This window comes from Homarus americanus, unplaced genomic scaffold, assembly GCF_018991925.1.
Source record: "Homarus americanus isolate GMGI-L3 unplaced genomic scaffold, GMGI_Hamer_2.0 scaffold6317, whole genome shotgun sequence".
Classification (NCBI taxonomy): domain Eukaryota; kingdom Metazoa; phylum Arthropoda; class Malacostraca; order Decapoda; family Nephropidae; genus Homarus; species Homarus americanus.
Window position 1 is genome coordinate 11,732,765 of NW_024730668.1, and position 26,835 is coordinate 11,759,599.

Sequence of the window (26,835 nt, forward strand, 5' to 3'; positions counted from 1 at the left end):
TTTCCTTAAAATTGCCAGAATGTATGAACCATGGACTGGTGAGTCTAAATGGATCCAAACTACAGCTACACATATGAAGATGTTTGGACTAGACCATCTGTACAAAGTTGAGACACAACAGCGCTTCCTGCCACCCTGGCGGACAGTTCCCTTCGATATCACAATACCGACATATCCGCCTAAAGATTAATTATACAAAGTATTTATCTACAACTCACTGCCAAAGTGAGAGCTCTTGAACACATACACACTCTACAGACTGATGATAATATCACACAGACCATCTACACTGATGGATCTCTTAACACCGCCTGTGGGAGGGCTGGAAGTGCTATTGTTGTGACTCAACCTGACGGTAATATAATTGAGAAAGTAGTTAGAATTAACAATTAGGCATCCACTCTACGAACTGAATTAGTTGCCATACTCACAGCTATTAAATTCATTGAAACCACTGTCACTGACAGTCTCATCATCACTGACTCTCTATCCTCACTAATTGCCCTTGACACCCTCAACTCAAGTTGTCACGCGCTTGTCTCTGAAGCCAGACACAAATATGCGTACCTTGTTGACCGGGGTGTCAAGGTCAAACTGTTGTAGATCCCCTCTCACATATAGTCCTCAAAGAACATGACAGAGTTGATGCCCTCGCCAAACTTGCGTCTAACAAAGACACTGTTGAATACAATTTGGATCTGTCAAAAAGAACCTTAAAACTGTAATTAGGAAAGAACGTATTGATGAATATGACGCAAGTAGACAAGTGCAAAAAGGCACTAGTCGATCCATAGTTTACCACGATGAGATGTATCAAGTGAAACATGTATATGGAGCAAGTAACAAGATCACTAGATTACAAGATGCTGTAACCGCTATAATTAAGGTTAGGATATAAGTACCTCTGGCAGTATGTTCCTCATGCCGATGTTAACAAGACTAAATGTAAAGTGTGTGGCCGACATATAGCCACACACTTGAACACTACGTCCTCGACTGTGTGAAGATAGAACCTTTAGGGACAGGTCCAAGGACACTGTGTGTGAAATGGCACAACACTTCATCTCTAATGGCAAGATAGCCGACATATTAAGATTGTATCCACTTTTTTGCACTTAGTAACTATATCAGTTCTCATATATAGAACCAAATACACAATGTGCATGAATACTTCTTACGCAAATGTGAATAACAAAGCGTGCGGTCAGACATACTGCCTCACACGCCTGTACACACGCATTTGTGAAAAAGTTACCCTTTATGTATAGAACTAAACAAATAATGTAATTGAAATACTGTGTAACATTCAGTGCCATAATATCCTGACCACTGGGGTTAATTATTATGACCCGTTGTAAACTCTACTCCGTAATCCTTTTGCGCTACCGCTCACAGGATGAGTGTGGGGTGCACAATAAAGTAGCCGCTGTAAGCGGCAAAATGAAAAAAAAAATCCATCATATATCCGTTCAACCTATATTTGAAGCTACCCAGTTTGTTCGAGTTAAATATGAAGTTAGGTAACCTGTTCTACTCATCCATTACTCTATTTTTAAACAAGTGTTTACCTATCTCGTGCCTAAATCTAAATTTGTCTAATTTAAAACCATTGCTGCGAGTTCGTTCCTTTCAATCTGCAAGGGTTTACTAGTAATCATATACCCTTAAAACGGTTTGCAATTAGGGACAATCATAAAAACTTTCTAAGCCCTTTGTATGCCTTTTTTTTTTTGCAGTGCGCATGATGCCCATGACAAGACAGAACTCTTCCATATCCTTGCAGACAGAATTGGTGAAATGCACACAGCAAATATGATCATCTTAACTATGGACAAAACTTATATTTATGAACATATAAGAACATGGAGTGAACATATAATAGTCTCAGGAACAAAACAAGAATTCTTACCTCCCCACAGTGCTCGATGCCACCCTGATTGTTGGGTTCCCCAGGATACCAGTTGGTGAAGCCCACAGGAGTGCCATCCACCCAGTGCCAGTTATGTCCATTATTGTCATCGTGTAGACCAAGCCATATATTTTTCGACTGGGCAGTAAGTACCTCTGTTGTATCCACACGAAACATTTATTAAGACTCAGTAATATAATTATCATTCTTAATACCTCATTACTCAACTACACTTGTGTATGGCCCATTACTACTACACAAGTTGCATAAAACCAAAACTCCCTACACATGATTTCATAACCTAATACAGCACTTAACCGAAGTCAAGATGAGTTACGTTAGGTTAGGTCATTCTGCCTGGTTCGTTAAATTGGCTCACAACCTAACTTTGGTTAGGTTAAATAGAGTTAGGTTAGATTAGGTAGGGCTGGGTTAAGTTAGGTTAGGTCAAGGTAGTTTAAATTATTAAGATAGGTTAGGTTAGCAGTCTATTTCACGAAATGAGCAATTTCTTCACAAACAGGGGAAGCAATATATATATATATATATATATATATATATATATATATATATATATATATATATATATATATATGATTGGTAGGAGGGAAACACAAGGTTGGGCTTTCTGTATAACCCTAACATTTCAGGCTACACTGAGCCCATCTACAGAGAGAATACATACTGATGTTGTTGATGATGATGATGATAGTGATGATGATGATGATGATGATGATGATGATGATGATGATGATGATGATGATGGCGATGATGATGATGATGATGAAATATATTGGCAAATGGCTTTGCCAGGAGAGAGGAGAGGAAAGGGAAAAGGAAAGAATAAAAACGGGAAGTAAATTAGTAAGGAGTAATAGCAGGTGGGTTGTCCACCTATCTGAGCTAAGGTGTTACAACAAGAGCACCTCACCTCTCTGGACTACCTTACTGCATGACGTGAATGCTTGGTCAGCGGCAATCTTAAACTAAAACATATAACCCCGTCAAGAGTTCCTAGAGGAGGAATTTGCATATACGATTATGATCAGTTCATTCAAGAAACTGTGTTCCCTTCAGAGACTGCTGATAAAACTTAAGAATCAGGTACTAAGCACAGTGAGGAGGAATGGGGAGAATAATGTATGTATCTGTTACCAACTCAAATAAAGGTTCAGTCCTTAGAAAATACTTGCAAATGACTGGACTGAAAATAGCGAATACATCTGGGAGAAAAATTGGAGAAATTGTAAATTAAGAGCAGCAAAGATATGTAAAGGAGGATAGTGCCATATACAGCATACCCTGTAATTGATGCACAAAGATGTGTATAGGTGACACTGGACGGGGCTTGATGAAAAGATTGTCAGACCACAAAACATGTATTAGCCCCTGTCAAACATACAGTCATATTTATATAAATGTGAGCTACATACATTATGTTTATAAAATTCAATCACCCACGGTCAGTGGCGGACTAGGTCAAAAATTTCTAATATCACACACCTCCCAGCCACATCCTACATCACACACCCCCATTCACCTCCTACATCACACACCACCTCCTACATCGCACACTCCCCAGCCACCTCCTACATCACACACCTCCAGCCACCTCCTACATCACACACCCAGCCACCTCATAAATCACCAGCCACCTCCTACATCACACACCAGCCACTCACATCACCCAAACCCAGTCACCTCCTACATCACACACAGCCACATCACTTATCACACTCCCATCACCTCCTGTATCACACAGCCACCTCCACACACTCCAGCCAACTCCCATAGGAGGTGGCTGGAGGTGGCTGAGGTAACTGGAATTGTGTGGGCAATGACAGGTGGCTAAAGTGTGATACAAGAGTAAAGTGGTGTGATGATGTACGAAGTGGCTGAAGGAGGTGGCACAGGAAGTGGCTGTTTACAGGAGGTGGGTGAGGGTGTGGTAACTAGAGGCTCTGGAGAGAGGTGGCTGGGGGGTGTGATGCAGAAGTGACTGGGGGTGTATTGTGACTGGGGGTGGTGGTGGGTGATGTAGGAGGTGGCTGGAGGTGTGTGATGTTAGGAGGTGGCCAGGGGTGTATAATACAGGATGTGGCTGGGGGTGTATGTGAGGAGGTGGCTGGGGTGTGTGATACAGGAGGTGGATGGGGTGTGTGTTACAGGAGGTGGCTGGGGTGTGGGTGCAGGAGGTGGCTGGGGATGTGTGCCTGGGGAGGTGGCTAGGGTGGTGATGTAGGGTGGCTGGGGTGTGTAATACAGGAGGTGGCTGGGGGTGCGTGACACATGGGAGTGTTGGGGTGTGTGTAGGAGGTGGCTGGGGATGTGTGGGAGGTGGATGGGAGTGTGTGATACAGGAGGTGGATGCGGTGTGTGTTACAGGAGGTAGCTGGGGATGTGTCACACAGGAGGTGGCTGGGGTGGGGTGATGTAGGAGGTGGCTGGGGGTGTGGATACAGGAGGTGGCTGGGGTGCATGACACATGAGGTGGTTGGGGGTGTGTGACGAAGGAGGTAGCTGGGGTATGTGATACTGGAGGGGCTGGGGGTGTGTGATACAGCAGGTGGGTGGGGTGTGTGATGCTAGGTGGCTGGAGAGATAGAGGAGGTGGCTGGGGGTGGTGCAGGAAGTGGCTGGGGGTGAGGTGGGTGTAGGAGGTGGCTGGGAGGGTGTGATGAGGAGGTGGCTGGGGTGTGGATCAGGAGGTGGCTGGGGTGTGTATCGGAAGTGGCTGGGTGTGTGGTAGGAGGTGGATGGAGTGTATTTACAGGAGGTGGCAGGAGGTGTGCTGAGAGAGTAGCTGGGGGTGTGATACGGTAGCTGGGGGTGGGAGGTGATAGCAGGAGGTGGCTAGGGTGTGTGTGATACAGGAGGCGGGGTGTGTATCAGGAGGTGGATGGGAGTGTGTGTTACAGGAGGTGGCTAGGAGTGTGTATGCTGAAAGTATAGGGTTATGTAAGTACAAAGTGGCTGGGGTGGGAGTGCAAAGGGCTGAGGTGTGTGATACAGGAGGCTGCTGAGGTGCGTGATTACAGGAGGTGGGTGGGGTGTGTGATGCTAGAGGTGGCTGGGGTGTATGAAAAAGGCGGTGGGCAGGGGAGGTGGCGTGCGGCTGGGGTGTGTGATACAGAAGGTGGTTGGGGGTGGGTGATGTAGGAGGTGGCTGGAGGTGTGTGATGTAGAGGTGGCCTGGGGTGTGTACAGGAGGTGGCTGGGGTGTGTGTGTAGGAGGTGGCTGGGGTGTGGTACAGGAGGTGGATGGGAGGTGTGTTGTTGGGAGGTGGCTAGGGGTGTGTGATACAGGAGGTGGCTGGGGGGTGTGTGATGAAGGAGGTAGCTGGGGATGTGTGATGCAGGAGGTGGCTGTGTGTAGTGTATTACAGGAGGTGGCTGGGGTGTGTGATACGGATAAGGCTGGGAGGTGTGGCACAGGAGGTGTGTGATACAGGATGTGGCATAGGGGTGGTGATGAAGGTGGCTGGGGAGATATTATGACAGGAGGTAGCTGGGGGTGTGTGACAGGAGGTGGTGGGGTGTGTGATGTGGGAGGTAGCTAGGGTATGTGATACTGGAGGTAGCTGGGGTGTGTGATAGAGAGGTGGCTGGGGTGTGTGCCTGGGAGGTGGCTGGGAGTGTGTGATACAGGAGGTGGCTGGGGTGTGTGATACAGGAGGTGGCTGGGGTGTGTGATACAGAAGGTGGCGGGGGTGGGTGATAGGAGGTGGCAGGAGGTGTGTGATGTAGAGATGTGGCTGAATGGAGGTGGCTGGGGTATGTAGGAGTGGCTGGGGTGTGTTACAGGAAGTGGCTGGGGTGTGGCGTGGAAGAGCTAGGGTGGGTGTACAGGAGGTGGCTGGGGTGTGTGATACAGGAGGTAGCTACGGGTGTGTGATGTGGGAGGTGGCAGGGGTGGGGTGATGTGGGAGGTGGCTGGGGGTGTGTGCAGGAGGTGCCGGGGGTGTGTGGCCGAGGTGATTGGTGGTGGCGTGATGTAAGGTGGCTGGGGAGTATTATGTCGGAGGTGGTGGGGTGTGTTATAGGAGGTGGCTGGAGGTGGGTGTAGGAGGTGGCTGGAGGTGTGTGATGTAGGGTGGCTGGGGTGGAAGTGGCAGAGGAGGTGGCAGGGATGGGGTGATGTAGGGATGGCTGGGGGTGGTGTGATGTAAGTTGGCTGGGGTGTGTTATGTAAGGTGGCTGGGGGTGTGTGATGTAGGAGGTGGCTGGGGGTGAGTGGTGGCAGGGAGGTAGCTATGGTGTGTGACAGAAAGGTGGCTGGGGTGTGTGCAGGAGGTGGCCAGGGGTGTGGTGATGTAGAGGTGGCTGGGGGTGTGTGATACAAAGGTGTAGGAGTGTGATGTAGGAGGTGGCTGGGGTGTGTGTATAGGAGGTGGCTGGAGGAGTGTGTGTGATGTAGGAGGTGTGGCTGGGGGTTGTGTGTCCGGGATGTGGCTGGGGTGTGTAATGTAGGAGGTGGCTGGGGGTGTGTGATACAGGGAGGTGGCTGGGGGCATATGCAGGAGGTGGCTGGGGGGTGTGGTGACATGGAGGTAGCTGAGGGGATGTAGTGGGAAGGTGCTGGGGTGTGATTACAGAAGGTGGCTGGGGTGTGTGATACAGGAGGTGGCTGGGGTGTGTGATGTAGGAGTGGCTGGGGTGAATGTGTGCAGGAGGTAGCTGAGGGATGGTGGTACAGGAATGGCTGAGGGATGGGGTCAGGTGGGGTTGCTGGGGGTGGGGGTGATGTAGGGAGTTGGCAGGTGTGTGATGTGAGTAGGTGGTTGGGGTGGTGTGATGCAGGAGGTGCTGGGTGAGGATGGGGTGATGTAGGGGTGGCTGGGGGGTGGGGTGATGTAGGAGTTGGCTGGGGTGTGTGATACAGATGGTAGCTGGGGTGTGTACATGAGGTGGCCAGGTGTGTGATGTAGGTGGCTGGGGGTGATGTAGGAGGTGGCTGGGGTGGGGTGTGATGTAGGAGGTGGCTGGGGTGTGTGATACAGGATGTGGCTAGGGTGTGTGATACAGAGAGTGGCTGGGAGTGTGTGTCATGAGGTGGCTGGGGTGTGTGGTGTAGTTGTTAGGGGTGGGGTGTGTAAGGTGGCTGGGGGTGTGTCTGGGAGGTGGCTGGGGTGTGTGATTTGGGAGGGTGGCTGGGGGTGGGGTGACGTAGGAGGTGGCTGGGGTGTGTGAACAGGAGGTGGCTGGGGGTGTGTGTGATACAGGAGGTGGCTGGGGGTACACAGAAGGTGGTTAGAGGTGGGTGATGTAGGAGGTGGCTGCGGGTGTGTGATACAGGAGGTGGCTGGGAGTGGGGTGATGTAGGAGGTGGCTGGGATGTGTGATACAAGAGGTGGCTGCGGGTGTGTGTAGAGGAGTGACCGGAGTTGTGTGATGTCGGAGGTGGCTGAAGGTGTGTGATGTAGGAGGTGCTGGGGTTGTGTGATACAGGATGTGGCTGGGGGTCTGTAGAGACAGTGGCTGGGGTGTGTGATACAGGAGATGGCTGGGGGCATAATAAGAGGTGGCTGGGGGTGTGTGGTGACGTAGGAGGTAGCTGAGGATGTATGACAGGAAGTTGCAGGGTTGTGTGCAGAAGGTGGCTGGGGGTGTGAGTGACAGGAGGTGGCTGGGGTGGTATGATGAGAGTGGCTGGGGGTGGGGTGATCTGGGAGGTGGCTGAGATGGGTGGTGTGGGAGATGCTGAGGGGATGGGAGTAGGTAGGGGGTCTGGGGGTGGGGTGATGCAGGAGTTAGCAGGAGTGTGTGTGGAAGTGGTTAGGGGTGCGTGGTACAGGAGGTAGGTGAGGTGGGAGGTGGTGATGTAGGGTGGCTGGGGGTGGGAGTGATGTAGGGACAGCTGGGGTGTGTGACAGGAGAGTACTGGAAGTGTGGCCATAGGTGGCGGGTGTAGGAGGAGGTGGCTGGGAGTGATGTAGGAGGTGCTGGGGGTGGGTGATGTAGGAGGTGGCTGGGGTGTGTGGTAGGATGTGGCTGAGGTGTGTGACTAGAGGTGGCTGAGGGAGTGTGTGCAAAGGTGGCTGGGGTGTGTGTAAGGTGGTTGGGGGTGGGGGTGATGTAGGAGGTGGCTGGGGTGTGTGATACAGGAGGTGGCTGGGGGTGTGTGATTTGGAGGTGGCTGGGGGTGGGGTGGAGTAGGAGGTAGCTGGGGTGTGTGTGATACAGGAGGTGGCTGGAGGGTGTGTGATACAGAGGGAGAGTGGCTGGGGGTGTGTGGTGCACGAGGTGGTTGGGAGTGGAGTGATGTAGGAGGTGGCTGGGAGTGGTGTGTGATACAGGAGGTGGCTGGGAGGGTGATGTAGGAGGTGGCTGGGATATGAGTGATAAAGGTGGCTAGGAGTGTGTGTAAGGGTGCTTGGGTGTGTGATGTAGGAGGTGGCTGAAGGTGTGTGATGTGCAGGAGGTGGCTGGGGTGTGTGATACAGGATGTGGCTGGGGTGTGTGATGTAGGAGGTGGCTGGGGGTGTATTACAGGAGGGCTGGGGGGTGAATGCAGGAGGTGGCTGGGGGTGTGGTGAGTAGAGTAGCGAGGATGAATAAGGAAGTGGCTGGGGTGTGTGACACAGAAGGTGGATGGGGTGTGAGTACAGGTGGCTGGGGTGTGTGATGTAGGTGGCTGGGAGTTGGGAGGTGATGTAGGGTGGCTGGGGTTGGGGTGGTAAGAGGTGGCTAAGGGGTGTGGGTCACAGGAGGTGGCTGGGGTGTGTGATGTAGGAGTTAGCTGGGGGTGGGGTGATGGAGGAGGTGGCTGAGGGTGGGGTGATGGCAAGGAGTTGGCTTGGTGTGTGTGATGTAGGAGGTGGTTGGGGGTTGGGGTGATGCAGGAGGTGGCTGAGGGATGGGGTGATGTAGGGGATGGCTGGGGTGGGGGTGATGTAGGGTTGGCTGGGGTGTGATATGTCAGGGTGGCTGGGGTGTGTGGTGTGTGATGCAGGAGGTGGTTGGGGGTGTGTTGTGGGAGGTGGCTGGGATGTGGGTGATGTAGGAGGTGGCTTGGGGTGTGTGATGTAGGAGGTGGCTGGGGGTGTGTGATGTAGGGAGGAGTGGCTGGGGGTGGGGTGATGTGGAGTGGCTTAAATATGTGTGTTTCATGGAGGTGGCTGGGGTTTGTGATACAGGAGGTGAGCAGGGTGTGTGATGCGGGAGGTGGCTTGAGGTGTGTGATACAGGAGGTGGCTAGGGGTGTGTGATGTGGGAGGTATGCTGAGGGTGGGGTGAGGAGATGCAGGGGAGGTGGCTGAGGAGTTGGGTGATGCAGGAGGTGGCTGAGGATGGGGTCATGTAGGGGTGGCTGGGGTGGGGTGATGTGGGAGTTAGCTGGGGTGTGTGTGGTGTGGAGGTGGCTGGGGGTGGGGTGATGGAGGAGGTGGCTGGGGGTGTGTGATGTCGAGGTGGCTGGGGTGTGTGTGATACAGGAGGTGGCTGGAGGTGTGTGTGTGGAGGTGGCTGGGGTGTGTGATGTGGGAGGTGGCTGGGGGTGGGTGGTGTGAGGAGGTGGCTGGGGGTGTGTGATACAGAGGCTGAGAGTGTGTGTGATAGAGGTGGCAGGATGGGGGTGTTGCAGGAGGTGGCTGGGGTGTGTGATCAGTGGGTGGCTCTGGGTGTGTGATGTAGGAGGGGTGGCTGGGGTGGGGTGATGGGGTGGCTGGGGTGTGGTGTGTGGGAGGTGGCTGGGGTGTGATATGGGAGGTGGCTGGAGGTGTGTGATACAGGAGATGGCTTGCGGTGTGTGTGATGTAGGAGGTTGCTTTGGGTGTGTGTGACAGGGAGGTGTCTTTGGGTGTGATACAGGAAGTGGCTGTGGGTGTGTGTGATAAGAGTGGCTGGTGGTGTGTGATGTTGAGTAGCTGGGGTGAGATGATGTAGGAGGTGGCTGGGAGGTGGGGTGTGTGATATGGGAGGTGGCTGGGGGTGTGGGATGTAGAGGTGGCTAGGGGTGTGTGGTACAGGGGTGGTTGGGGGTGTGTGTGTAGGAGGTGTGGCTGGGGGTGGGAGGGTGATGTAGGAGGTGTCTGGAGGTGTGTGACACAGAGTGGTTAGAGTGTGATACAGGGGAGGTGGTGTGTGATACAGGAGGTGGTTGGGGAGTGTGTGATACAGGAGGTGGCTAGAGTTGTGTGTGATGTGAGGGGTGGCTGAGGGTTGGGGTGATGTGGGAGGTGGCAGGTGCAGTGGGAGGTGGCTGGGGTGTGTGATACAGGAGGTGGATGGGGTGTGTGTGTGTATACAGGAGGTGTGGCAGGTATGAGGTGGGGAGGAGGAGGTGGCTGGGGGTTTTGTGTGGTGATGTGGAGGTGGCTGGGTGTGTGTGGTGATGTAGAGGTGGCTGGGGGGTGTGTGATGCACAGGGAAGTGGCTGGGGTGTGTGTGTGCAGGAGGTGGCTGGGGGTGGGGAGGGTGATGCAGGGAGGTGGCTGAGGGATGGGGTGATGTATGTATGTGGGGTGGCAGGGGGTGTGGGTATGTGGGAGGGTGGCCAGGGTGTGTGATATAGGAGGTGGCTGGAGAGGTGTGTGTGTGATACAGGAGAGGTGGCTGGAGGTGTGTGATGGGGGAGAACTTGGTGTGTGTGATGTAGAGAGTTGCTTTGGGTGTGTGATACAGGAGGGTGTCTTTAGTGTGTATCTAGGAAGTGGCTGGGTGTGTGATATAGGAGGTGGCTGTGGTGGTGTGTGTGTGGTGTGGCTGGGGTGAATGATGTAGAGGTGGCTGGGGAGGTGGGGCAGTGTGGAGGTGGCTGGGGTGTGAGATGGGAGGTGCAGGGTGTGTGATACAAGGTGGTTGGGGGTGTGTGTGTGATGTAGGAGGTGGCTGGGGTGGGTTGAGTGTGGAGGTGTCTGGGGGTGTGTGATACAGGAGGTGGTTTGGGGTGTGTGATACAGGAGGTGGTTTGGGGGTGTGTGATACAGGAGGTGGTTGGGGGTGTGTGTGATGCAGGAGGTGGCTGGGGTGTGTGATGTAGGAGGTGCTGGGGTGGGGTGATGTAGGAGGTGGCTGGGGTGTGTGATGCAGGAGGTGGCTGGGGTGTGTGATACAGGAGGTGGACTTGGTGTGTGTGGGGTGGCTGGGGTATAATGTGGGAGGTGGCTGGGGTTTGTGGTGATGTAGGTGGCTGGAGCTGGAGGTGTGGAGATGGCTTCTGATGTGTGATGTGGGGGTTGCTGGGTGTGTGATGCAGGAGGTGTCTTTGGGTGTGTGATACAGGAAGTGTGTGGGTGTGTTATGGGAGGTGGCTGGTGGGGTGTGTGATGTTGGAGGTGGCTGGGGGTGAATGATGTAGGAGGTGGCTGGGAGGTGGGGAGTGATGGGGAGGTGGCTGGGGTGTGTGGGGTATGCAGGAGGTGGCTGGGGTGTGTGGATACAGGAGGTGGTTGGGGTGTGTGTGATGAGAGGTGGCTGGGGGTGGGGTGATGTAGGAGGTGTCTGGAGGTGTGTGTGACAGCAGGTGGTTTGGGGTGTGTGATACAGGAGGTGGTTTGGGTGTGTGATACGAGAGGAGGTGGTTGGGGTGTGTGTGATACAGAGGTGGCTGGGGTGTGCGATGGAGGAGGTGGCCAGGGGTGTGTGATACAGAGTGGATGGGGTGTGTAATACAGGAGGCTGTGGTGTAAGGTGGGTGGCTGGGGTTTGGTGATGTAGGAGGTGGCTGGGGTTGTGTGATGCAGGAGAGTGGCTGGGGTGTGTGTTACAGGAGGTGGCTGGGGTGGGGTGATGCAGGAGGTGGCTAGGGATGGGGTGATGTATGAGGTGGCTGGGGTGTGTGGTATGTAGGAGGTGGCCGAGGTGTGTGTGATGGGGGTGGCTGGAGGTGTGTGATACAGGAGGTGGCTGGGTGTGTGTGATACAGGGAGATGGCTTACGGTGTGTGTGATGTAGGAGTTGCTTTGGGTGTGTGTGATACAGGAGGAGTGGCTGTGGATGGATATAGGAGGTGGCTGGTGGTGTGTGATGTGGAGGTAGCTGGGGGTGAATGATGTAGGAGGGTGGGAGGTGTGTAAGGTGGCTGAGGTGTGTGATAGGAGGTGGCCAGGGGGTGTGTGTGTGTCTAGGAGGTGGTTGGGGGTGTGTGAGTGTGGGGTTGCTGGGGCTGGGTGATGTAGGAGGTGTCTGGGGTGTGTGATACAGGAGGTGGTTTGGGGGTGTGATGACAGGGAGGTGGTTTGGGGTGTGTGATACAGGAGGTGGTTGGGGGGTGTGTGTGTGTGTGCAGGAGGTGGCTGGGGGTGTGTGATGTAGGAGGTGGCTGGGGGAGGGGTGATGTAGGAGGTGGCTGGGGTGTGTGTGTGATGCAGGAGTGGCTTGGGGTGTGTGATGGAGGTGGATGCGGGTGTAATACAGGAGGTGTGGGGGTGGTATGTGTAGGGTGGCTGGGGTTTTTGGTGATGTAGGAGGTGGCTGGGGAGTGTGTGATACAGGAAGTGGCTGGGGTGTGTGTTACAGGGTGGCTGGGGTGGGGTGATGTAAAGGTGGCTGGGGGTGTGTGATGTCGGAGGTGGTTGAGGGTGTGTTATGTAGGAGGAGGCTGGGGGTGGGTGATGTAGGAGGTGGCTGGAGGTGTGTGTGTGGAGGTGGCTGGGGATGTGTCATACAGGATGTGGCTGGGGTGTGTGTAATGTAGGAGGTGGCTGGGGGTGTGTGATACAGGGAGATGGCTGGGGGGTATAATGTAGGAGGTGGCTGGGGGGGTGTGGTGAGTGTGGGGTAGCTGGGGATGTGTCATACAGGAAGTGGCTAGGGGTGTGTGATGTAGGAGGTGGCTGCGGGGTGGGATGATGTAGGAGGTGGCTAGGGGTGTGTGATACAGGAGGTGGCTGGGTGTGTGTGTGATATTAGGTGGTTGGGGGTGTGTGATACAGGAGGTGGCTAGGGGTGTGTGATACAGGAGGTGGCTAGGGGTTTGCGTGGTCGGACAGATGGTCGAAGGACATTTGGCCGAAGGACATTCAACGACGGACATTTGACCGAACGGACATCGAGCCGGCGGACATTTAGCGGAACGGACAATAGACCGAACGGACAATAGACCGAACTGACAAATGGCCGAACGGACAAATGACCGAACGGACAATAGACCGAATGGACAAATGGCCGAAAGGACATTTGGCCGAATGGACATATGTACTTTTTCTTTTTTTTTCTTTCTTCTTTGCAATGTATTTTTTGCACATATACTAAAGGATAAAAGATATTAATTGTAATGTATTGCTTCATAAAAATTGCTTCAGTCTAGTGCTTAATATCTGGTAGACGTCGGAAATAATCAGCCTTATTCGGAAACAATCAGCATTATTTTCCCCAATTTCAATTTAACTAGTGAATTACAAAGACTGAGAGAGGTTTATGTACACAGGGTGACCTTACAAAACATGATGTCAGGTCAAAAACATGACATCACTATCCACACTAACACCTACAAACACAAAGAAGGGGCGACGTAACTATTCATGTTAAGTCAGGTGAAGTTTAGCCCCGCCCACCAACCAAACATTATCCCTGCTTGCCTGGACTTGGATGCAGTCATCTTCAGAGGTTGTAAAGGTAAGCATTTTTTTTATTTATTATAATTATTATATATTATTATTAGTATTATTAGTATTATTATTAGTATTATTAGTATTATTAGTATTATTAGTATTAGTATTATTAGTATTATTAGTATTATTATTATTATTATTATTATTATTACTTTATTTAATATTTGTTTCTTTTAAGACCATGGAATTCATACCAACGACAAGAGGAGGAAGAAGGCTTTTGCTTGACGGATACGACTACATCGTTGATAAACGGAAAGACAATGTAATATATTGGCGATGTGAACGCAAAGGAAGTTGGTGGGGACGACTAAAAACAGAAGAAGACGTTATTCAAGGAGAAGCAAGTAATTACTCACCCCCGCCTAATGCCGGACGTGAATCCAGGTAAAAAAGTCACAGGTAAAAAAGTCACAGGAAAAAAGTCACAGGAAAAAAAGAAAAGTTAACTATCGAATTCTCACATTTTTTAAGGTTAATATGTCAATCAGTTTCAGTAAAGGAATATGCAGAACTGATGGTAACCTATCTAACCTAACCAACCTAACTTAACCTAATCAACCTAACCTAACCTACCCTTGTACCCTACCCTGCCTTGCCTTACCTTACCTTACCTTTATTACCGGCCACCATAAATTAATTGTGACTTTTTTTCCTGTGACTTTTTTTCCTAGCCAAAATTGTGACTTTTTCTGCTTTTTTTCCTGTGACTTTATTACCGGCCACCTCCTTGAAGACAGTAAAGAAAATTAAAGAAAGAGCCAGACAGTCGGAGGAAGTGACATCGACTATTATACAAATCTGCACCAGTGAGTACCCACTTGATGCTGCAGGTGCAGGTGCTCTTCCTAAGAAAGAATCTCTGGCAAGAATGGTGCGCAGACAACGCATGGCACCAGACGGGACTTTTAACTAACGACTTACGGAAATCAATTAGAGAAGACATCATCCATAAGTGACAACCTGCTAATTCTGTCAACACCTCGAAACTTACAGCTTCTTGCTTTCAAGACCACTGGCTGTGTGATGGGACATTTGATTGTGCGCCAGTAGGCTTTCAGTTATATACAGTGCATGTTATGCTGGATGAGAGCCATACAATGAATACTGCATCGCAAGGAACAAAAACCAAGCAACTTATGACTTGATTTTAGCACCCTCAAGCAAGTGAGACCAGATCTCAATCCTGTTTCAGTCACCATTGACTATGAAAGAGCGGCTCTTAATAGCATAACAACATGTTCCCAAACACAAAATTTTTGAATGTTTTTCCATTTCGGGCAGTGCTTGTGAGACAAACACAGGGCTTAGGACTACAGACTTGGTATAATGAAAGAAATGCACTCATCGTAAAGTCCGTTCAAGCTTTAGCATTTGTGCCAGTCAGTGACGTTGCTGAAAGCTTCAATGAATTTGTCTCAGCACTAGATGATGAAACTTATGAACTATCTGAGTTTCTTGGCTACTTTGAAGCGACATGGTTTGGTGCTGTACAGCGTGGTAGACGACGAAAACCAGCATTCGAACTCAGGCTGTGGAACATATTGGAGAGGAACACACAAGGCCTTCCACGGACAACAAATTCTATTGAAGGATAGCACAGAGGGTTTGAGCAGAGAATGGCAATCACCCACCCCACCGTTTGCCGTCTCGTTTCAAAACTAAGAAAAGAGCAGTCGGACTGGGAGTTGACAATTGAGCAGGCAGCAGCAGGAATGGTATAGAAACCCAAGAAGAAGTACTAGATATTAAACACAAGACTGAAGTCTGTCATTGAGAAATATGAGGAGTATCCAAGAATCGACTTCTTGAGAGCAATTGCCCACAATCTTTAAATATTTATGAACATTTCGTTTTAACAGCAATTTTTATAAAACAATTACATTACTATCAATATATTTTATCCTTCAGTAAATGTGCAAAAAAAATTGTATATCATGCAAATGTATCACATTGAAATTATGTTATCTTTTTATCCTTTGTTTTATAAAGCAAATACATTGCAAAGAAGCAATTACATTGCAGTAAATATATTTTATCCTTTAGTATATGTGCAAAAAAGTACATTGCAAAGAAGAAAAAATAAATAAAAGTCCATATGTCCATTCGGCAAAATGTCCGTTCGGTCTATTGTCCGTTCGGCCAAATGTCCGTCGGTTCGATGTCCGTTCGGTCAAATGTCCGTCGGTGAAACGTCCGTCTGCCAAATGTCCTTCGGCCATCTGTCAGGAGCCGGGGGTGTGTGATGTAAGAGGTAGCTGGGGGTGTGTAATACAGGAGGTGGCTGGGGGTGTGTGATGTAGGAGGTGGCTGGGGTGTGTGATACAGGAGGTGGCTGGGGGTGTGATACAAGAGGTGGCTGGGGTGTGTGTGATACAGGAGGAGGTGGATGGGGGTGGGGTGATGTAGGAGGTGGCTGGGGAGTGTGATACAGGAGGTGGCTGGGGGTGTGTGATGTAGGGAGGTGGCTGGGGGTGTGTGATATAGGGTGGCTGGGGTGTGTGATAGAGGTGGCTGGGGGTGTGTGATATAGGAGGTGGCTGGGGGTGTGTGATGTAGGGTGGCTGGGGTGTGTGTGTGATATAGGAGGTGGCTGGGGTGTGTGATGTAGGAGGTGGCTGGGGGTGTGTGATGGGAGGTGGCTGGGGGTGTGTGATGTAGGAGGTGGCTAGGGGTGTGTGCTACAGGAGGTGGCTGGGGGAGTGTGATATAGGAGGTGGCTGGGGTGTGTGAAACAGGATGTGGTTGGGGTGTGTGATGTAGGAGGTGGCTGGGGTGTGTGATACAGGAGGTGGCTGGGGGTGTGTGATATAGGAGGTGACTGGGGTGTGTAAAACAGGAGGTGGTTGGGGGTGTGTGATGCAGGAGGTGGCTGGGGTGTGTGATGTAGTAGTTGGCTGGTGGTGTGTGATGTAGGAGGTGGCTAGTGGTGTGTGATGTAGGAGGTGGCTGGGGTTGTGATGTAGGAGGTGGCTGGCGGTGTGTGATGTAGGAGGTGGCTGGGGGTGTGTGATGTAGGAGGTGGCTGGGGGTGTGTGATAGAAGAGGTGGCTGTGGGGTGTGTGATGTAGGAGGTGGCTGGGGTGTGTGATAGAGGAGGTGGCTGTGGGGTGTGTGATGTAGGAGGTGGCTGGGGGTGTGTGATAGAGGAGGTGGCTGTGGGGTGTGTGATGTAGGAGGTGGCTGGGGGTGCTTGATACAGGAGGTGGCTGGGGAGTAGAGGTTGTGTTTCATTAAGCGGCTGGGGAGTGCGGAGTGTAAGACCTAGTTTACACGATCAGTCTCAGAACATGTTTTCGAATCATGGAAACGAAGCCGTGCTCGGGCAGTGATCGTGTATACTGCAACACTGAACCACCAACCATTCCCGGGCAGTTACGTGCGGGAGCCTAATAGTTGCGTGGCCACCTACGTGTGTCCCTGCCATACCACACAGACGCGCATGTTAAAAGCAACGATGGACGTTGTGCCGTCCCCTACACCTCCCACAAGTGACCCTCAGAAGTCAAGGCCACCATTTGAGTGGACAAAGACGTTAACGTTACAACTTATTGAACTGTATAGGGACCGGCCATGTCTATGGCAAGTCAGAAGTGATGGATACAGAAATAGAAACGAAAAATGTAAATCTTATGGGGAACTGTATAATTATGTGAAAAATGTAAATCCTATGTGCACACTTGATATTGTCAAGAAGAAAATAAACACATTACACAGTCAATACAGATAGGAGCATGAAAATGATAGCCGCAGTCGCAGCCGAAGTCTGAGGCTAGTGCAGACAGGGTGTGGCAGTTCCGTGCAAACACACAGTCCACTAAACAGTGGTCAGTACCTCTCCTACCACAAGCTTCGCCACTGACCCGAAGCGTGCTCGACCGCCATACGTGGTAACTGATCGTGTAAACGAGCCCTAATAGTTGCGTGGACACCTTCGTGGGTCCCTGCCACTTATAGAGTCCCTCATATTTGTATCCGTCCTGGAAATATGTGGACGAACTTTATCAAGTGTGTTGTACATTTCAGGGGTCATGCAAATGTATCGTTGCACGTCCTGTGTGTCCTCACGCTGCATTTCAGCAAGATTTGGTTATAAGTACCACGATTTATACCTCAACCAATTTTTCACCCACACAGTCCGTTCAATTCAATTTCAATTTCAATATTTATTCCTTGATAGAGGAAGCGGGGTCCTAGTGTTGTCACTAGGTACCCCTATACAATAACACCAGAAGCATCTGACAAGTGTCACAAGTATGTATAAATATTATAAAGGTGCTTACTAAGGCCTAAGGAATGAAGGATATTCTTTTAACACATCATCAATATTTTTTACATAATATCTGGCCAGTATGGGGAGGATCATCGTGTCTTCTTCAGGGGGTCGTGGAGTGGTGGTCCCGCAGGCGTCACGGAAGCGTTGTACGTGGGGACATCTTAGGAGGTAGTAGATAAGGGTGCGGCTGTCGGGTCTTCTGCATAATGCACAAGAGCACTGCTCAGGGGATGCGGGGATACCAATCTCCCAAGCAAAGTCTTACCCAATGATGATACGGGCAGCAATCACGTCCCTTTTCCGCGACCCTTTCCCATAGACATAAGGGAGGTCAGGAAGTTTACGGAGGACATCGTACCAGGTGGACGGGGAGTTGCTTCCCGAGCTTCTCTCTGTTTGCGGCTAATTTGAGTCCTTAGATGTAAAAGTGTTCGAGGAACACCGTAGTCAGGTGTGCCTTGTTACAGCCAGGCTTAGCAAGGCCATCTGTTGCCTCATTCCCCAAGATAGACAGTCCATTTTCTTGTTGTTTTTTCTTCAATATCATCCCAGCGGCCAAAACACACAACAGTGCGGCCGTCCGTCGCCGACTCGTCTGTCTGGGAGCCATGAACCTCTTACCCAGCAGTCTACCACACACTGACCAGTAACGATGGTGTCAGTAAACACACTGTCCACTAAACAGTAGCCAGTACCCTGCTCCGACCCCATGCTTCGCCACTGATCCGAGGCGTGCGCGACCACTATACGTGGTAACTGATCGTGTAAACGAGCCCTTATACTGTACAGAGGTGGCTGGTGAGTAGGGGGTTTGATACAAAAGGTGGCTGGGGAGTAGCTGGGTGTGGTACAGGAGTTTGTTGGGGGAATGTGATACTGGAGGTAGCTGTAGGAGTGTGATGTAAGAGGTGACTGGAGTAGTATGATACAGGAACTGGCTCGGGAGTGGTTGTGTTTGTAATACAGGAGGTGGACGGGGTGTCAGAAATGTAATACAGGAGGTGGATGGGGTGTCAGAAATGTAATACAGAAGATGGGCTGGGGAGTGTGATGCAGGAGGTGGCTGGAGAGGCAGTGTGATTCAAGAATTGGCTGGGGACACGTAGTACTCGAGTTACTGAGCCGTATTTGCGATTCCATCAAATAGGCATACAATATCTTAATGATTGATGAAAATATCAAATATTTTTCACCAGAAGAATACTCATGTTATAGAAAGATAATTGTACTTACGTTGTAAGTAATCATCTTCATCTTTACTTATTACAGAGACAAGTTCACTGCCGAAGTTTTCGTTACAAGCTGAGTGTGCTAAGTCCCAGGTGGTTTGCTTATCTGAATAGTAGTAGCAGTGGTTGTCCCAGTAGGTCCATCCTGCTGGACACCTCACTGTTGACGTAAAAATTTTTTTATTAGTTGAATCGTAGATATATAATTACTCCCAACATTGTTTATTGTTATAAATCAACATGCATTTGCACATTATTGTTACCAATACTAACAATAGACAGTAAAGAGAGTTGGCAGAGATGGTAGCTATACACTGTTTGATGTAATAACTGTAAAAAGTAGTTTACATTCGTCGCCTTACTAATAAGGAAAGTTAAGGCCTGAAAACACCCACCCGTCTTCATGGTGATATTATAAAATTTTAGGTAGAGCAACGCATAAGAGTCACATTCGTTCACATAACAAATATTAAGTAATAAGAACACACAGAAGGCAAATTCATTCATTAAAAAACAGTAAACACATTTCTTCATTAGCAAATAAATCATCAAAGCAAATACATACTCGGAAAGATAAGTTTAAACTTGCCGTAAATTTATGAAGTTATATGTATACCTTTAAAAGTGAACAAAGACAAGATGTAAAAAATCAAATATTATAGAGCTAAGAGAATCAGTCCCTCATGTAACTTATAAGGAGTTTAAGGAGGTAGGAGCTGGTAGCTGTGGTGAATGTTGGTAACATTGGTGAGTGCTGGTAACAGTGACAAGTAATAGTACCAGTGGTTAGTGTTAGGAACAGTGCTGGTTTAGTAACAGTGGTGAGTTTTAAAAGTAGCAGTACAACGGTAACTGTGAGTAACAAAGGTGGATGTTAGTAACAGTGGAGTGTTAGTAACTGTAGTAAGTGTTAGTAACAGTGGTGAGTATAAATAACAGTGGTGGGTATAAATAACAGTGGTGAGTGTTAGTAGCCTTGGAGAGTTAGTAACAGGGTGAGTAATAATTACAGTGGTAAGTATGGAGTGGTAATAAGAATGGTGAATGTTAGTAACAAAGTTAAGTGTTAATAACAGCTTTCACAGTGGTGAAAGTTGGGAATGCTGTAGAGATGCCGTAGCTATTTCTTTCCTGAGCAGTTGCTTCAGCTTAATAAGGGATTCATTCGTCCTAGGTAAGTACTGCTCTCATATATAGGGTGGCTCTTCTTCTGTCCAACTGTTAGATAAGGTGAAATCAAAGGCATTTCGTCTTATTAACTCCCCTCCATTAGTCGAAATTCTCTCTTCCCGTTCTCTTTGCGGCAATGTTGCTTCACTCTTTCTCTCTTTTACAGGTACTTTTAACGGGCAATGTTCGATGGATTTTACATCCTGTGCAACGCCGGCAAGACCGTTGGCTCGTAACACTTCTCTCCCGCTTTGCCCACCTTTTTTGTGTGGATATCAGTCACACTAGAATAAACCGTTATAGTACAAACTTCTTACCTCACACAGCCAAACTGTGGAATGCTCTGCCTTCTTTTGTGTTTCCATAGTCTTACAATCTGTCTCAGTGTAGATTGATATAGTATTTTTCTCTTCTACTTTTTAATTTGTTTTTATTCTTACTTTTTCCCTTCAGGCCCCGTTGTGGGTCGATGACCTGTGCCTGGGTGGGCTATACCCCGTACAAAAAAGAAAAAATATTTTGTGAGTATTAGTAACAGTGGTGGGTATAATAACAGTGGTAAGGGTTAGTAACAGTGGGGAGTATAATAACAGTGGTAAGTGTTAGTAACAGTGGAGAGTATTAGTAACAGTGGTAAGTGTTATTAACAGTGGTGAATAATAATAACAATGGTGAGTATTAGTAATAGAGGTGAGTGTTAGTAACAGTGGTGGGTATAATAACAGTGGTAAGGGTTAACAGTGGGGAGTTATAATAACAGTGGTGGGTAAAATAACAGTGGTAAGGGTTAGTAACAGTGGGGAGTATAATAACAGTGGTAAGTGTCAGTAACAGTGGAGAGTATTAGTAACAGTGGTAAGTGTTAGTAACAGTGGTTAATAATAATAACGATGGTGAGTATTGGTAACAGAGGTGAGTGTTAGTAACAGTGGTGGGTATAATAACAGTGGTAAGGGTTAGTAACAGTGGGGAGTATAATAACAGTGGTAAGTGTCAGTAACAGTGGAGAGTATTAGTAACAGTGGTAAGTGTTAGTAACAGTGGTTAATAATAATAACGATGGTGAGTATTGGTAACAGAGGTGAGTGTTAGTAACAGTGGTGGGTATAATAACAGTGGTAAGGGTTAGTAACAGTGGGGAGTATAATAACAGTGGTAAGTGTCAGTAACAGTGGAGAGTATTAGTAACAGTGGTAAGTGTTAGTAACAGTGGTTAATAATAATAACGATGGTGAGTATTAGTAACAGAGGTAAGTGTTAGTAACAGTGGTGGTTATAATAACAGTGGGGAGTATTAGTAACAGTGGTAAGTGTTAGTAACAGTGGTTAATAATAATAACGATGGTGAGTATTAGTAACAGAGGTGAGTGTTAGTAACAGTGGTGGGTATAATAACAGTGGTAAGGGTTAGTAACAGTGGTGAATAATAATAACGATGGTGAGTATTAGTAACAGAGGTAAGTGTTAGTAACAGTGGTGGGTATAATAACAGTGGTAAGGGTTAGTAACAGTGGGGAGTATAATAACAGTGGTAAGTGTCAGTAACAGTGGAGAGTATTAGTAACAGTGGTAAGTGTTAGTAACAGTGGTTAATAATAATAACGATGGTGAGTATTGGTAACAGAGGTGAGTGTTAGTAACAGTGGTGGGTATAATAACAGTGGTAAGGGTTAGTAACAGTGGGGAGTATAATAACAGTGGTAAGTGTCAGTAACAGTGGGGAGTATTAGTAACAGTGGTAAGTGTTAGTAACAGTGGTTAATAATAATAACGATGGTGAGTATTAGTAACAGAGGTGAGTGTTAGTAACAGTGGCGACTGTTAGTAACAGTGGTGAGTGTTAGTACTAGAGGTAAGTGTTAGTAACAGTGGTTAATAATAATAACGATGGTGAGTATTAGTAACAGAGGTGAGTGTTAGTAACAGTGGTGAGTAATAATAACAATAGTGAATATTAGCAAAAAGGGGTAAGTGTTAGTATCAGTGGTGAATAATAATAATAAGAGTGAGTATTAATAACAGAGGTAAGAGTTAGTTACAGTGGGGAGTATTAGTAACAGTAGTAAGTGTTAGTAACAGTGGCGACTGTTAGTAACAGTGGTGAGTGTTAGTACTAGAGGTAAGTGTTAGTAACAGTGGTAAGTGTTAGTACTAGAGGTAAGTATAAGTAATAATGGTGAAGGTCAGTACTAGAGGTGAGTGTTAATAACATTAGTAAATGTAAGTCACAATGGTGAAGGTCAGTACTAGAGGTGAGTGTTAATAACATTAGTAAATGTAAGTCACAATGGTGAAGGTCAGTACTAGAGGTGAGTGTTAATAACATTAGTAAATGTAAGTCACAATGGTGAAGGTCAGTACTAGAGGTGAGTGTTAATAACATTAGTAAATGTAAGTCACAATGGTGAAGGTCAGTACTAGAGGTAAGTGTTAATAACATTAGTAAATGTAAGTCACAATGGTGAAGGTCAGTACTAGAGGTAAGTGTTAGTAACAGTGGTGAAGGTCAGTACTTGAGGGAAGTATAAGTAACAGTGGTGAGTGTTAGTAGCCGTGGAGAGTTAGTAACAAGGTGAGTATTCGTTACAGTAGAAAGTGGTAGTAATAGCGGTGTGATAATAACAATGATGAGTGTTAGTAACAGAGGAAAGTTTTAGTAACAGCTTTACAGTGGTGAAAGCTGGGAATGCTGTACAGATGCCGTAGCTACTTATCTCCTGTGCAGTTGCTTTAAGTTTGTAAGAGATTCATTTGTACCAAATCGGAGAACTGCTCTCATGTCTAGGGTGGCTCTTCTTCAATCCAACTGTTAGATAGGGTTGAATCAAAGGCATTTCGTCTTATTAACTCTTTTTCCTTTAGTCGAATATCTCTCTTCCCTTTCTCTTCGCCCCAATGTTGCTTCACTCTCTCCTATTTACAGGTACTTTATCGGGCAACGTTCGGTGGATTTGGCTTCCTGTGTACCGCCGGCAAGGCAGAGTACTCCTAACACTCGTCTTGCCCGCGGTGGTCAGACTAGAATAACCCGCTATAGACCATCCTTCTTTCCTCACACAGCCAAACTGTGGAATGCTCTGTCTTCTTTTGTGTTTCCATACTCTTACAATCTGTCTGGCTTCAAAAAGCTCGTTTTCCGGCATCTTCGTGATGTAGATTAATAGTCTTTTTCTCTTTTAACTTTTAATTTCTTTTTGCTATTTTTTTCGCCAGTTGTGGGACGATGACCAGTGCCCGGTTGAGCTATACACCGTGTAAAAAAAAAAAAGATGAGTGCTAGTAACAACAGTGGTTAGGGTTAGTAGTAGTGGTGAGCACCAATAACATTGATAAGTGTTAGTATCAGTGGTGAGTATTAGTATTAGTGGAAAGTCTTAGTAACAGTGGTGAGTGTTAAAAACATTGGTGAGTGTTAGTAACATAGTTAAGTGTTAGTAACGGTGGTGGGTGTTAGTAACAGTGGTAAATGGTAAGTGTTAGTAACATTGTTGTGTGTTAGGAACAGTGGTAAGTGATAGTAACGATCGTGAGTTTTAGTAAGAGAGGTGAATGTTAGTAACTGTGGTAAGTGTTAGTAATAGGGATGATGGTTAGCAACAGAGTTTAGTAACAGTGGTGAGTGTTACTAACAGAGGTGAATGTTAGTAATAGGGATGAATGTTAGTAACAGAGGTGAGTGTTAGTAACAGTGGTGAGTGTTAGTAACAGGGATGAGAGTTAGTAACAGTGGTGAGTGTTAGTAACTTTGGTGGGTGTTAGTAACAGTGGTAAATGTTGGTGAATGTTAGGAACATTGATAGGTGTTAGTAAAAGTAGTGATTGTAAGTAACAATGGTGAGTGTTACTAACAGTGGTGCGTGTTAGTAAATTCGGTGCGTGTTAAATAATAGGGGTTAGGATTACTAGAAGAGATGAGTGTTAGTAACAGAGGTGAGTGTTAGTAACAGAGGTGAGTGTAAGTAACAGTGGTGCATGTTAATGAACTTTGGTGGGTATTTGTAATAGTGGTGAGTGTTAGTAACATTAGTGTGTGCGAGTAACATGGATGAGTGTTGATGAGTATTAGTGACAATGAAAGGAGTTAATAACTATGGTAAGTGTCGGTAACAGTGGTAAGCGTTAATATCAGTGGAAATGCTAGTAAAAATAATACGTATTAGTTACTGTAGGTTATGAATCTAAGCTACTGTGCCGAATAGCATTTATATATGTAATCACGTGGCAACACTGCACGTGTTATGTGGCAACATTGCCCCGAGGCTGCCATATGACAAGGCAGTCTCAGTCTGATTCCGTGGGTCGTGCATGGCACTCGCTAGTCACTACTTGTATTTCTCCTATCCGTTAATAAATGGACTTCATTGTTACCCGGTGTTTCCCTACCCATCACTGCCTTCTTCAGGGAACACTTGGAACCTTCAGTTACAGTAGTGAATGTTAGTAACAGTGATAAATGTTAATAACGGTGGTGATTGTTCGTATCAGTGGTAAATTTAAGTAGCAGAGGTGAGTGTCAGTAACAATGGTAAGTGTTTGTAATAGAGGTGAGTGTCAGTAGTCGTGATAAGTGTTAGTAACAGTTGGGGGTGTTAGAATTGTAGTGATGGGTTGTCAGACCACAGCTTACATATCTGAAACAGTCCAGTCTTGACCCGACATTAGGGAGGTCAAAAGTGTAGGGTAACTCTGCAGTTGACCAAGGGTTATAAATCAGCCAGGCTTCCCTCCCATGTGACACGGCACCACAACAAACATGTAAGAAGGCACCAGCCGACTCTCTCCCAATATACAATAACCTACATCGCAGAGAGAGTCCAGACCTGACCTCACATTAGCCAGGTCAAATGTAACCCTCGAGCTCAAGTCAAGAGGCCACAAATCAACCAGGCCTCTCATGTCACACGGCCCCACCTGATGACTTTTCCAGAAGATACAACTTATAGTCTCTGAAAAAGTCCAGACCTGACCCTACATTAGCGAGGGCAAAGGTAAGGGGACCCTTCGCCGCCCCCCTCCCCCCCCAATCAGCTCAACCTGACGGCTGGTCTTCCAATATATAGGACGTCCGAGCCCTCCCTCAGGGAGTGTGTCTTGTGACCAGGAAGGGCCAGCTACCACGTCCCCAGTCCCACTCGAGAGAAGCCCGCCACTAAGTGTAACGAAGTCTCAGCAGGGTCCATCGACAGAGTGCTGTCAACTCCACGTGTAACAGTAAGTGCTGGCTGTGTAGACTGAAGAAGTGCAGTGATCCCGAACCTCCCCAACGATCGACTTAGTGAAGTGCCCATTCTAATTGTGAGGTTAGGTTATACGAGAATACCATAGTCTATCATAAATTGTGTACGAACCCCCCCATTAATCCCCCTATTGAACTAGTAAAATAAAGCTGTAACACGCATTGGTGTTTTATATACTACACTTGTACTGTGCCTGTGTTAATATACAGTGTTGACATCACACCCTCGAGACACGCTACCATTTCCTCTCGCTATAATACTCTACTACTATAAACTCCTAACTTACCTCTTCATGTGAGATTTTGTCTCATTACAGTATCAGTGGTGAGGGTTAGTAACAGTAGTGAGTATTAGTATCAGTTGTGCATGTTAGTAAGAATCGTGAATGTTAATAACATTGGTGGGCTTTAGTAACATTGGTGGGTGTTAACAATGGTGGTGTGTGGTGTTAATGGTGGTGGGTATTATTAACCACGGTGAGTAACAGCGGTGAGTAACAGTGATGAGTGTACGTATATGTGGTAAGTGTTGGTAATAGTGGTGAGTGTTAGTAACAGTAGTAAGTTTGCAGTGGAAAGTGTTAGTATTTGTGATGAGTGTTGGTGAGTGTTAGTGACAGTGGAAAGTGTTAGTTACTGTGGCAAGGGTTATTAACAGTAATGAATGTTTGTAACAGTGGTGATTGTAAGTAGTAGTAGTAAGTGATAGTAACAGCATTGATGGGTGTTGATAACAGTGTTGAGAACAAGAGTGGTAGGTGTTCATAATGGTAGTTGGCCTTGATAACAGTGGTGAGTGTTGATAACAGTGAATAGTGTTGATAACAGTGATGTGTGTTGATAACATTGGTGGGCGTTGATAACAATAGAGGATGTTAATAACAGAAGTGTTGGGTGCTGATGACAGTGGTGACGTTGATAAAAGTGGCTAGTGTTGATAAGACTGGTGGTCGCTGAAGACATTGATGAGTGTTGAACACAGTGATGTGCGTTGATAACGGTGGTGAGTGTGAACATCATCAGTAGTGGATGTTGTTAACTGTGGTGGGAGTTAATAACAGTGATGGGAGTTGTTAACAGTGGTGAGAGTTGATAATAGTGTGTGTATTCATAATAGCAGTGGGCGTTGATAACAGTGGTGAGCTCTGTCCTCTTGTTCAACCTTAATACTGTACAACCCACGTTGTACTGTTCCCCCATTATACTTATGTTTTTCAATTCCACTGTAATTTATGTATATATTAATAAATATATATAAATAAACTAAAAAAATAATAATAATAAATAAATAAAATTAATAAATATTTAAGTGATAACCGTCGTAACATTATGAGATGTTCTTATTACCACCATGCTATTGTACTATTCCAGATGATACTAAATGTTACATAATACTTCCTTGAGATAAATATACAGTATATAATTTCAGGTGCCTAAAAGAGAGCTCAGGTTCTCAACTGGCT

The 26,835-nt window shown here is 47.5% G+C and overlaps 1 protein-coding gene across 1 annotated transcript in view; it reads right to left on the minus strand.

Moving 5' to 3' along the window:
* Window positions 1-19,371, minus strand: part of LOC121867082 (C-type mannose receptor 2-like) — a 74,233-nt gene extending 54,862 nt beyond the window's left edge. Inside the window, exons 1-3 of the mRNA XM_042366838.1 lie at window positions 19,362-19,371; window positions 18,971-19,126; window positions 1,910-2,064 (exon numbers count right to left, since the gene is read on the minus strand). Coding sequence (XP_042222772.1) covers window positions 1,910-2,064; window positions 18,971-19,126; window positions 19,362-19,371 — 321 coding nt within the window. The remainder of the gene's footprint in view (window positions 1-1,909; window positions 2,065-18,970; window positions 19,127-19,361) is intronic.
* Window positions 19,372-26,835: the final 7,464 nt, after the last annotated feature.